The sequence below is a fragment of the Balaenoptera ricei genome, chromosome 3, assembly GCF_028023285.1.
Source record: "Balaenoptera ricei isolate mBalRic1 chromosome 3, mBalRic1.hap2, whole genome shotgun sequence".
Classification (NCBI taxonomy): Eukaryota; Metazoa; Chordata; class Mammalia; order Artiodactyla; family Balaenopteridae; genus Balaenoptera; species Balaenoptera ricei.
Window position 1 is genome coordinate 70,222,557 of NC_082641.1, and position 13,839 is coordinate 70,236,395.

General features: G+C 36.7%; 1 protein-coding gene across 1 annotated transcript in view; it reads left to right on the plus strand.

Moving 5' to 3' along the window:
• RASA1 (RAS p21 protein activator 1) overlaps positions 1 to 13,839 on the plus strand; it is a 111,113-nt gene that overhangs the window by 71,675 nt on the left and 25,599 nt on the right. The window contains exons 10-11 of the mRNA XM_059916729.1: positions 4,626 to 4,746; positions 5,357 to 5,513. Coding sequence (XP_059772712.1) covers positions 4,626 to 4,746; positions 5,357 to 5,513 — 278 coding nt within the window. The remainder of the gene's footprint in view (positions 1 to 4,625; positions 4,747 to 5,356; positions 5,514 to 13,839) is intronic.

Here is a 13,839-nt window from a genome sequence, read left to right on the forward strand (position 1 = left end):
TGGCCCACAAGTTGAGTCATGCATTTTTCCCATCCTGAATTTATGCTTAGAATTTTCTAATATAATTTTTTACAGTTGGAAAAATAGCATTTGACATCTAGTAAACTTAAACTTTATACTTAAGTTATAAGATAGTTTTAAGAATTACTTCAAATATACAGTGAGCCTCATTCTTACTTGTGTTACTGTTTCATAACTGAACAAACCTCAGATTATTGTCATTTGCAAAAGTGCCTTTAATGCTTTGAATACTTCAGAAATAACTGATGCTGATTACAGAGCAATTTGATTACTTCACAAAAACCATTAAATGCTATTTGAAGTCAATTATTTTGGGCCTGGAGTAAAAGTAGGTTACAATAGAAGTTTGAGAATCATAACACTTACCTATCCTTCCCAGCAGGATTCTAACTATTAGAGAACCCAAAGGCTAATAATGTCCTTTTATTAATGTAAAAGTGATTAGCTAGCAGAATCGTCTCATTCCCCCTGAGGTGACCCTGCATACTCCCACTCCGGGTAAGATGCTGGAAGAGAAAGAGCAGAGTCCTAGCTAGGTATGCTCACTTAGTGGAACTAACACTTCAGACAAATTAGAGGAAAAGAAGGAGCCTTTTGAGACAATGCACCCCACACTAAAAATATTGATATCTAACATTTTTTGAGCACTGTGTTTTAAGCACTGTTTCTTATATGTATTAATTTATTTAACTTTTTAAACAATTTGATGAGGTTGATCCTGTAATTATGCCCATTTTACAGATAGGGAAACTGGAACCAGAGAGTAAATTACTTAAGGCATCAAGTCATCCTTGACTCTTCTTTTTCTCTCCTACACTCTGTATCCAAACTGTCAAGAACATCATGCTGTCTCTGCCTTCAAAATATATCTAGAATACAACCATCACCAGAATCTGGCTTCATCTCTCTGTTTCTACTTTTGCCCCCCCTTAACACTGCACTACAGTCAGAGGGGTCCATTTAAAATGTGTCAGACCATTTCACGCCTCTGTTTAATACTTACAGGTGTTCTACATTTCATTCAGAGTAAAAGCCAGAGTCCCTGCAGTGGCATGCAAAACCCTAGAGTGGTATCCCATGGTGGTCCTCTGAACGCTTTCTACCATCCTTCTCTCTCACTCATCTCCACTCACGCTGGCTTCTCTGCTATTTTAAAAAATATGCCAGGATCTTGGCATTAGAATCTTTGTTCCAGCTGTTCACTCTGCTCAAAATGACTTTCCCTCAAATATCCACTCGCCTCACTGTTATTTCTTTCTAATTTGGCTCAAAAATTAGCTTCACAATTGAGACCTACTTGTACACATTATTTATTGCTGCTACTTGCCCTACCCTGTAGAGCACTTACCACCTATTAACATACAATACAGTTTGCTTATTATGTTTATTATCTCTTTTCTTCATTGGAATATAAATTCCTTGGAGGTAAAGATATTTGATTTATTTACTGATGTATCTCAAGAACTAGAACAGTACCTGGCACTCAACAAACATTTATTGAATTAATTTATTAAGTGAGTTTTCTTAGCCATAACGTGACAAAGGTAGGATTTACAACTGAGGTCTGGTTACAGGAGGCTGCACACCTAACCGCTATGCAAAAGCTTGCTTCAGTGGCTGTTAGACTCTCACCCGTCAGATTATCTACTTCCCTTGGGGAGTAATATACAAGACTTCCTTCTTCAGAACCGTGTACAAAGAGTAGGCTGAGAAGCCTTCCCTACTGTCATCCAGTAATTTACTAGAACTTGGACCGTGAGGTTGTGTCCTTGCCTGTAGTGTCTTCTAATGTAGGAGTTACAGATCAGTTGATCAGCCCCTATCTTAAAATAAGTAGGAAAGACTTATATAGATTATCTTGAAATCAGATATTTAAATCCAAATGTTAGTGTAGTAATATGTCTTAAATAATGAACTACAAATGTGCCCCATTCTGCACCTAATAGTAAATAGTATCACTACTGTAATAAAGACTGGTAAGCACAAATCTATACAACTAGGGAGGTAGTCATCACTATTTATCATCTGGGTGTAATGTATCTTTTAAAATTTTTTATATTCTTAGTCACTTTCTGAATAATTTGTAGAAGTAAGAATAAAGGTTTATTACAAAAAAACTTTATTAGAAAATTTAATAAGAATTTAAATGTAGCAAACCCCAATTTTTGTTCCATATTTCCTTGGTTATAAAGGGTTACATACCTGAAATAGAAGGCAGCTAACTGTTCATCCACTGTCATGCACGGACTTGGAACATATCCATCTTGTAAATCTAAATTTCAGATACATCTTTTATAAGTTCTTGCTTATGATTACTCTGGTTCTTCTTACATTTTTACTGTCAAAATACAGTACTGATTCCAGATTTTAAATATATTTCAACTGGGTTCTAGTTTATGATTCTTTCTTGCTGTTCTTGCATCATCAACTGCAATACTTTTGAAAACTTTGATGGTTCATAATTTTGTTGGATAGTACAGTCTTTATTGCTTCATAAGTGTAATACATTTTTATGTTTAGGTTTATAAACATCAGAATGATCAATATGGTGAATTTTTAAATTTCTACATTATATGTTTCCTTCTAGTAACCTTTGTCCATTTACAAATCATACTGAGTAAAATCTTGGTGCACAATCATAAAAATTTAAAGAATCCTCATTTCCTTTTAGGAAACAGGATAATCTAGATTCTTGTTACAAATTATTGCATGATGATGTCCTTCCTATTGAATCACTAACTAGATAAGAGCACTATATTTCTTTTCCCCTAGAAATATATCATTCACTCAGCGATTCTTAGTTTGAGAAAATTCACCAAGGATATTACCATCTGAAGAATGATAGTCTGAGATTTTGCTTATCAAAATCAATTTTATCATCACAGTAGATCCCAGAGTCTTGCTGTTTCTTTGCATTTATCATCTGAGTCTTTTTATAATTGTCAAGCATCTTTCTTTGTCAATTTTTTTCTCTTTGCTATTATGATCAGAAAATTAAGAATTCTGAATTTTCTTATGTGTTCAATGAAAACTAATAAAAATACAACAAAGATGGCCTTTTATACTTTTTTGAAAGATGCTGCAATAGTTGGCCACACGGGAAAAAATGCCAAAGGGTGATGCAATAGAGATGATTTATTTCACTGTTGCATCACCCTCTAGACCAAGGCCTGGCAAACTTCTCTGTAAAGGACCAGATAATAAACATTTTAGGTTTTGTGGGCCATTCAGTCTCTGTCTCAGTTACTAAACTCTGCCTTTGTAGTGTGAAAGCAACCACAGACAGTATGTAAAGGAATGAGCCATGGCTGTGTTCCAGTAAAACCTTATGTCCAAAAACAGGCAGTAGGCTAGATTTGGTCCATGTGCTGTGGTTTGCCAATGCTCTTGCCTGCTCTTTGGCATACTTGAGAATAATTGTTAAGTCATGATGAAATGGTTCCTAGGATGATGAAATAGCAGAGTGTTTCAAGATATAGGAAAAATATGATTTGCGAAAATCCCATAACGTATCTTAGATTTATAAAACGATCAGCTGGATCCATAAGTCTCTAAGAAAACAAAGTCATAAAATATTAATTCTTGCAAATAGTAAGAGCTGCTCAAGAAAGACACTGAAAAACTAAAATTGGGTCCATTGGACCTTGATGGTAATATCGAAGATTGACTTATTTTGGGAAGATCATTTATAAAGGCACTCTTCTCTTTGTATTCTTCCTGACATCGTAATTCTTTTTGTTACTTGGGGAGGGGGGCAAGGATTTAGCATTTAACACACATGCATTCCTGTAAGTCACGGTGTTATATGAAATCATGCAATAAAAACCACAGGATTATGGAAAAAGGGGGGTTAAGGGTACAACACTCAAAAATTTCATCAGTGACACATAAAGATAAGAAGCTAGTAAAAATGTAGCGTTTTTATACATGCTAAATGGGTAAGAAATATTTAAATATTACAATAAATAAGGCACTTTACCTTGCAAAAGACCTGAAGTTTACTTTTGGAAGAGGCCATCAGAAGGGCTGTAAATAGCGGGAAGTGGTACAAGGAGGATTATCTGAAATCAGATACGTTAGAACACCAGATGTGGATGGTTGGGTGTGGCGTGTAACACTCGGTGAAGCTGGGGAGGCTTTTAGGCTTTTGAGACGTATTTTGCATATTCCTAGGCATCTCAGTTCAGCTGGGTGCAATTTTCTGCATTCACATAGAGTTTCTCATGGATGTAATTGTCCGTAAGCAAACATGAATTTGCTTTATGCTCAAATTGGTTCTAATCTATCAGTTATGCTGGGACAAATTCATGTTTTCAAAACAATGTTGCTTGTAAAACATTTAAAAAAAACCCTGTATTTTTCAAAAAAAAAAAAAGCTTATTAGTTGTCCATGTTCTTGAGAAATGGTAAGTGCACCTTTTTGAAAATTTCTTTGGAAAGCAAAGGATCTCTTAATATATATGTTATGTTATTTTAGATTTTAGTATTAAAACTTTTTTTAATGTCTAGACAGACAATCTGGTTTTTAAATTGGTAGTTTAGTAGGTTTTATTTCATTTCCATCAAGAATTCATGAAATAATTTTAGTATTTTTGAAAATTCAGGATCAAGAACAAGTACTCAATGATACAGTGGATGGCAAGGAAATTTATAATACAATTCGTCGTAAAACAAAGGATGCCTTTTATAAAAACATTGTTAAAAAAGGTTATCTTCTAAAAAAAGGTAAGTGTGAAACTTTTAAGACTAAAGATTCAATTTCAGTATTTTACTGTAAACATTTATTAGAAGCATTGTAAATTTTGGGCATAAAACTTATCATTGAGATACGTATTTAATAAGTTGGTATCTGATTCTTGAGCCCCTCTCTACCCCATAACTTTTTTTTAAGAGAAAATTCTTTTTGGCACTTGGCACATTCATAGTATTGATGTTTCTATTTTACGTATTTGCCTCAGTTTGGCATTAAGAAATGTTGGGGCATTGAGGGGTACATGATTAGTAGAAGAGTTTTTTTTCTCATGACTGGAAAAGAATGAATCCTAAGCAAGAATTTTAAAGATTTTATCATAATGACATCTCTAAACATACTGTTAAGGTACCCTTGTCACTTACTTGGTGACTCATTAAAGCAAGCAATATAACAAAAGATATTTTTCTACAGATATATTACAGACATTTTCTCATTTTGTAAGGATTGGTGTTATTTAAGCTTTGGAATAAAAATTGAAATATATTTAATTTTTAGTTTTTAGCAACAATAATTTTTATGATTTTACTATATGTGACTTCATAGTTCATTATTTGGCTAAGGGGAAACAATTTTTTTTAACAGGCAAAGGAAAAAGGTGGAAAAACTTATATTTTATCTTAGAGGGCAGTGATGCCCAACTTATTTATTTTGAAAGTGAAAAACGAGCTACAAAACCAAAAGGATTAATAGATCTCAGCGTGTGTTCTGTCTATGTTGTTCATGATAGTCTCTTTGGCAGGTAAGAAATTGGTTTCCTATTTCTTCTTGGAATTGTTTTAATAAAAAAATAGTATGTTCAGATCATTTCAAAGCATAGCAAGCCAATTTGTGACATCTGAAAATGTCACATTTACTCTCTAGGGTAATTTCTGTCTTCCTTACGTATTTTAGACTAACCTATGCATAAAATTCTACTCCACTATATCACATAGAAACCTTTGGAATCTATGCCTCTCCTGTAGTGAGACTTGATCTGTATGTAGTGTGTTTCCTGCCTGCACCTACCACCAATCTTTTGGGTGACTTACTTTGAGTCTTGTCTCCTTTCCCCTATTTTATCATTCTTGGTTAACTCAGTGCATCTGATGGTAGTAGATACACTCAGTTGTACTATTAACTTGATTCCTAAGAAAGTTGACATTGAGAAACAACTGTAGTGTAAAAACAATTACTTCAGTAGGAAAGAGGAGAGTATTTCAGATTTGAAATTAAAACATTTTTTCTTAATGTTAGAGTTTTTAAAAAAATAAAATTATCGTATAAACTAAAGGTAAATCCTGAACATCACAAGGCAAATTCAGCTCTTGATTACATCTAGTTTTCTGTAATAAGGGCCTTTCTTTGTATTTCACCATCAGTATTATCAATAATCCATTCTAGAGTGTTTTTAGATATATTTAGCACTTTTATTACCTATTGCTATGATGAATAAAACGCAGGCAATTAAAACAAATTTTTTAAACAACTTATGCTGCAGGATGGCATTTCTACTAGGCAACCCTAGTTTATCCTATTTAAGTTGGGAAAGCTTCAAGAGAAGTACCTGTGGAGCATAAAAGCTTGTCATTTCTTTTTTCCGAACTGTGTTTAGGAGATCACATTAGTGATTTTAACAGATAGTTCATTTTTTAAATGGTCAGATAGGTTTGGGAAATGCTGAATTGAACAAATAATTTTCCTTACAGAGAGGCATTTTGGAGTTTTAGCCTGTGTTTGTATTGTGAATCACCAAGAGGGGAGTATAATATGCAGTATTTCATGAATTCATTAGACCTTGATACTCTCCCTTTTTTTCTCCCAAAGCCTTCTTAATATCTCCTAAAAACAGCTGTCCCCCCCCACCAAAAAAAGCAAAAAAAGTTTGGGCAAGGTAGGATTTCATAGGATTCTTTTCCCCTCCCTTAACACTGTGGGAACCTTGGCCTTTAGATGTAGTTGGATCAGACCTCTGGCTTCTCAGTCTTTCTACTCTGCCTTACTTTGTGTGTACTGGATTTTTCTCACAAAGCCGCTACCTTCATGATAGTGAGGTGGCAAACAGTACCAGAGAAAGGAGAAGTGAGCTATTGAAAATCCTGAGAATACACTATTGTGTATTCCAGTAACTACTGAAAATCCTGAGAATACACTATTTGCTGTGTTATCAAATAGATAGCAGTCATTGAATACTTCTCGCTTTGTGTAAGCATAGAACCCAATACACTGACTGACCTTGAACATTTAGGTGAAGTCTAATGTGAAAGTTAATGGCAGCCCTCAGCAGTAGAGATGAGTGGTATGCACGCCTAGCCTGTGGTGTAGGAACACTGGACAGCACTGCTCGTTTGGCTGTTTTCCCCAGAGCTTTAGTTGCACAGCTCTGCAATTTTTCCAGCTTATTTTCAGTATTATTAAGAGGTCTCTAAGCATTCTATCTCTTTGTATTAAACTTCTGACTTTTAATACTGCTTTACTTTTTAAATTTTTTTTAACAACTTTGTTGGAGTATAAGTGCTTTACAATGATGTATTAGTTTCTGCTTTATAACAAAGTGAATCAGTTATACATATATCCCCATATCTCTGCCCTCTTGCATCTCCCACCCTCCCTATCCCACCCCTCTAGGTGGTCACAAAGCACTGAGCTGATCTCCCCGTGCTATGTGGCTACTTCCCACTAGCTATCCATTCTACATTTGGTAGTGTATATATGTCCATGCCACTCTCTCACTTTATCACAGCTTACCCTTCCCCCTCCCCATATCTTCCAGTCCACTCTCTAGTAGGTCTGCCTCTTTATTCCCGTCTTGCCCTTAGGTTCTTCATGACCATTTTTTTTTCTCTTAGATTCCATATATATGTGTTAGCATACGGTATTTGTTTTTCTCTTTCTGACTTAACTTCACTCTGTATGACAGACTCTAGATCCATCCACCTCACTACAAATAACTCAGTTTCGTTTCTTTTTATGGCTGAGTAATATTCCATTGTATATATGTGCCACATCTTCTTTATCCATTCATCTGTCAGTGGACACTTAGGTTGCTTCCATGTCCCGGCTATAGTAAATAGAGCTGCAATGAACATTGTGGTACATGATTCTTTTTGAATTATGGTTTTCTCAGGGTATATGCCCAGTAGTGGGATTGCTGGGTCGTATGGTAGTTCTATTTTTAGTTTTTTAAGGAACATGCATACTGTTCTCCATAGTGGCTGTATCAATTTACATTCCCACCAACAGTGCAAGAGGGTTCCCTTTTCTCCACGCCCTCTCTAGCATTTATTGTTTGTAGATTTTTTGATGATGGCCATTCTAACCCGTGTGAGATGATATCTTATTGTAGTTTTGATTTGCATTTCTCTAATGATTAATGATGTTGAGCATTCTTTCATGTGTTTGTTGGCAATCTGTATATCTTCTTTGGAGAAATGTCTATTTAGGTCTTCTGCCCATTTTTGGATTGGTTCTTTGTTTTTTTGATATTGAGCTGCATGAGCTGCTTGTATATTTTGGAGATTAATCCTTTGTCAGTTGCCTCATTTGCAAATATTTTCTCCCATTCTGAGAGATGTCTTTTCGTCTTGTTTCTGGTTTCCTGTGCTGTGCAAAAGCTTTTAAGTTTCATTAGGTCCCATTTGTTTATTTTTGTTTTTATTTCCATTTCTCTAGGAGGTGGGTCAAAAAGGATCTTGCTGCGATTTATGTCATGAAGTGTTCTGCCTCTGTTTTCCTCAAAGAGTTTAATAGTGTCTGGCCTTACATTTAGGTCTTTAATCCATTTTGAGTTTATTTTTGTGTATGTCATTATTTTACATATAGCTGTCCAGTTTTCCCAGCACCACTTATTGAAGAGGCTGTCTTTCCTCCATTTTATATTCTTGCCTCCTTTATCAAAGATAAGGTGACCATATGTGCGTGGGTTTATCTCTGGGCTTTCCATCCTGTTCCATTGATCCATATTTCTGTTTTGTGCCAGTACCATTGATTACTGTAGCTTTGTAGTATAGTCTGAAGTCAGGGAACCTGATTCCTCCAGCTCCGTTTTTCGTTCTCAAGATTGCTTTGGCTATTCGGGGTCTTTGGTGTTTCCATACAAATTGTGAAACTTTTTGTTCTAGTTCTGTAAAAAATACCAGTGGTAGTTTGATAGGGATTGCATTGAATCTGTAGATTGCTTTGGGTAGTAGAGTCATTTTCACAGTGTTCATTCTTCCAATCCAAGAACATGGTATATCTCTCCATCTATTTGTATCATCTTTAATTTCTTTCATCAGCGTCTTATACTTTTCTGCATACAGGTCTTTTGTCTTCTTAGGTAGGTTTATTCCTAGATATTTTATTCTTTTTGTTGCAGTGGTAAATGGGAGTGTTTTCTTAATTTTACTTTCAGATTTTTCATCATTAGTGTATAGGAATGCAAGAGATTTCTGTGCATTAATTTTGTATCCTGCTGCTTTACCAAATTCACTGATTAGCTCTAGTAGTTTTCTGGTGGCATCTTTAGGATTCTCTATGTATAGTATCATGTCATCTGCAAACAGTGACAGCTTTACTTCTTCTTCTCTGATTTGGATTCCTTTTATTTCTTTATCTTCTCCAATTTCTGTGGCTAAAACTTCCAAAACTATGTTGAATAATAGTGGTGAGAGTGGGAAACCTTGTCTTGTTCCTGCTCTTAGTGGAAATGGTCAGTTTTTCACCATTGAGGATGATGTTGGCTGTGGGTTTGTCATATATGGCCTTTATTATGTTGAGGTAAGTTCCCTCTATGCCTACTTTTGGAGGGTTTTTATCATAAATGGGTGTTGAATTTTGTCAAAAGCTTTCTCTGCATCTGTTGAGATGACCATATGGTTTTTCTCCTTCAATTTGTTAATATGTTGTATCACATTGATTGATTTGCGTATATTGAAGAATCCTTGCATTCCTGGGATAAGCCCCACTTGATCATGGTGTATGATCCTTTTAATGTGCTGTTGGATTCTGTTTGCCACTATTTTACTGAGGATTTCTGCATCTATGTTCATCAGTGATATTGGCCTGTAGTTTCTTTCTTTGTGACTTCTTTGTCCGGTTTTGGTATCAGGATGATGGTGGCCTCATAGAATGAGTTTGGGAGTGTTCCTCCCTCTGCTATATTTTGGAAGAGTTTGAAAAGGATAGGTGTTAGCTCTTCTCTAAATGTTTGATAGAATTCACCTGTGAAGCCATCTGGTCCTGGGCTTTTGTTTGTTGGAAGATTTTTAATCACAGTTTCAGTTTCAGTGCTTGTGATTGGTCTGTTCATATTTTCTATTTCTTCCTGGTTCAGTCTCGGAAGGTTGTGCATTTCTAAGAATTTGTCCATTTCTTCCAGGTTGTCCATTTCATTGGCATGTACCTGCTTGTAGTAATCTCTCATGATCGTTTGTATTTCTGCAGTATCAGTTGTTACTTCTCCTTTTTCATTTCTAATTCTATTGATTTGAGTCTTCTCCCTTTTTTTCTTGATGAGTCTCACTAATGGTTTATCAGTTTTGTTTATCTTCTCAAAGAACCAGATTCTAGTTTTATTGATCTTTGCTGTAGTTTCCTTCCTTTCTTTTTCATTTATTTCTGATCTGATCTTTATGATTTCTTTCCTTCTGCTAACTTTGGGGGTTTTTTGTTCTTCTTTCTCTAATTGCCTTCAGTGTAAGGTTAGGTTGTTTATTTGAGATGTTTCTTGTTTCTTAAGGTAGGATTGTATTGCTATAAACTTCCCTCTTAGAACTGCTTTTGCTGCATCCCATAGGTTTTGGGTCATCGTGTTTGTCATTTGTTTCTAGGTATTTTTTGATTTCCTCTTTGATTTCTTCAGTGATCTCTTGGTTATTAAGTAGTGTATTGTTTAGCTTCCCTGTGTTTCTATTTTTTACAGATTTTTTCCTGTAATTGATATCTAGTCTCATAGCGTTTTGGTCAGAAAAGATACTTGATACGATTTCAATTTTCTTAAATTTACCAAGGCTTGATTTGTGACCCAAGATATGATCTATCCTTCAGAATGTTCCATGAGCACTTGAGAAGAAAGTGTATTCTGTTGTTTTTGGGTGGAATGTCCTATAAATATCAATTAAGTCCATCTTGTTTAATGTATCATTTAAAGCTCGTGTGTCCTTATTTATTTTCATTTTGGATGATGTGTCCATTGGTGAAAGTGGAGTGTTAAAGTCCCCTACTATGATTGTGTTACTAGCGATTTCACCTTTTATGGGTATTAGTATTTGCCTTATGTTGAGGTGCTCCTATGTTGGGTGCATAAATATTTACAATTGTTATATCTTCTTTTTGAATTGATCCCTTGATCATTATGTAGTGTCTTTCTTTGTCTCTTGTAATAGTCTGTGTTTTAATCTATTTTGTCTGATATGAGAATTGCTACTCCAGCTTTGTTTTGATTTCCATTTGCATGGAATATCTTTTTCCATCCCCTCACTTTCAGTCTGTATGTGTCCCTAGGTCTGAAGTCGGTCTCTTGTAGACAGCATATATACAGGTCTTGTTTTTGTATCCATTCAGCCAGTCTATGTCTTTTGATTGGAGCATTTAATCTATTTACATTTAAGGTAATTATCATTATGTATATTCCTATTACCATTTTCTTAATTGTTTTGGGTTTTTTATTGTAGGTCTTTTCCTTCTCTTGTGTTTCCTGCCTAGAGAAGTTCCTTTAGCATTTGTTGTAAAGCTGGTTTGGTGGTGCTGAATTCTCTTAGCTTTTGCTTGTCTGTAAAGGTTTTAATTTCTCCGTCAAATCTGAATGAGATGCTTGCTGGGTAGAAGTAATCTTGGTTGTAGTTTTTTCCCGTTTATCATTTTAAACATGTCCTGCCACTCCCTTCTGGCTTGGAGAGTTTCTGCTGAAAGATCAGCTGTTAACCTTATGGGGATTCCCTTGTGTGTTATTTGTTGTTTTCCCCTTGCTGCTTTTAACATTTTTTCTTTGTATTTAATTTTTGATAGTTTGATTAATATGTGTCTTGTTGTGTTTCTCCTTGGATTTATCCTGTATGGGACTCTGTGTGCTTCCTGGACTTGATTAACTATTTCCTTTCCCATATTAGGGAAGTTTTCAACTATAATCTCTTCAAGTATCTTCTCAGTCCCTTTCTTTTTCTCTTCTTCTTCTGGGACCCCTATAATTCGAATGTTGGTGCGTTTAATGTTGTCCCAGAGGTCTCTGAGACTGTCCTCAATTCTTTTCATTTTTTTTTTCTTTATTCTGCTCTGCAGTAGTTATTTCCACTATTTTATCTTCCAGGTCACTTATCCGTTTTTCTGCCTCAGTTATTCTGCTATTGATCCCTTCTAGAGACTTTTTAATTTCATGTATTGTGTTGTTCATTACTGTTTGTTTGCTCTTTAGTTCTTCTAGGTCCTTGTTAAACGTTTCTTGTACTTTCTCCATTCTATTTCCAAGATTTTGGATCATCTTTACTATCATTATTCTGAGTTCTTTTTCAGGTAGACTGCGTATTTCCTCTTCATTTGTTAGGTCTGGTGGGTTTTTACCTTGCTCCTTCATCTGCTGTGTGTTTCTCTGTCGTCTCATTTTGCTTAACTTACTGTGTTTGGGGTCTCCTTTTCACAGGCTGCAAGTTCGTAGTTCCCGTTGATTTTGGTGTCTGCCCCCAGTGGCTAAGGTTGGTTCAGTGGGTTGTGTAGGCTTCCAAGGTGGAGGGGACTAGTGCCTGTATTCTGGTGGATGAGGCTGGATCTTGTCTTTCTGGTGGGCAGGTCCACCTCTGGTGGTGTGTTCTGGGGTGTCTGTGGCCTTATTATGATTTTCGGCAGCCTCTCTGCTAATGGGTGGGGTTGTGTTCATGTCTTGCTAGTTGTTTGGCATAGGGTGTCCAGCACTGGCGCTTCCTGGTCGTTGACTGGAGGTGGGTCTAGGCGTTGAGATGGAGATCTCTGGGAGATTTTCGCCGTTTGATTACTATGTGGAGCTGGGAGGTCTCTTGCGGACCAATGTCCTGAAGTTGGCTCTCCCACCTCAGAGGCACAGCCCTGACGCCTGGCTGGAGCACCAAGAGCCTGTCATCCACTCAGCTCAGAATAAAAGGGAGGTAAAAAAAAAAAAAAAAAAGAGAGAAAGAAAGAAGAAGATAAAATAAAATAAAATAGTTATTAAAATAAAAAATAATTATTAAAAACATTTTTTAAGTAGTAAAAAAAAAAAGAGAGCAACCAAACCAAAAAACAAATCCACCAATGATAACAAGCTCTAAAAACTATACTATAACAAAACAACAACAACAACAACAAAAAAAAACCGGACAGATAGAACCCTAGGACAAATGGTAAAAGCAATTCTATACAGACAAAATCACACACAGAAGCATACACATACACACAAAAAAAGAAAAAGGGAAAAATATATATATATCGTTGCTCCCAAAGTCCACCTCCTCAATTTGGAATGATTCGTTGTCTATTCAGGTATTCCACAGATGCAGGGTACATCAAGTTGATTGTGGAGATTTAATCCGCTGCTTCTGAGGCTGCTGGGAGAGATTTCCCTTTCTCTTCTTTGTTGGCACAGCTCCTGGAGTTCAGCTTTGGATTTGGCCCCGCCTCTGCCTGTAGGTCACCTGAGGGCGTCTGTTCTTTGCTCAGACAGGGCAGGGTTAAAGGAGCAGCTGCTTCGGGGGCTCTGGCTCACTCAGGCCATGGGGAGGGAGGGGTACGGATGCGGGGCGAGCCTGTGGCGGCAGAGGCCGGCATGACGTTGTACCAGCCTGAGGCACACCGTGTGTTCTCCCGGGGAAGTTGTCCCTGGATCACGGGACCCTGGCAGTGGCGGGCTGCACCGGCTCCCGGGAGGGGCGGTGTGGAGAGTGACCTGTGCTTACACACAGGCTTCATGGTGGCAGCAGCAGCAGCCTTAGCGTCTCATGCCCGTCTCGGGTCCGCGCTGAGAGCCGCGGCTCACGCCCGTCTCTGGAGCTCCTTTAAGTGGCGCTCTGAATCCCCTCTCCTCGCGCACCAGGAAACAAAGAGGCAAGAAAAAGTCTCTTGCCTCTTCAGCAGTTTCAGACCTTTTCCTGGACTCCCTCCCGGCT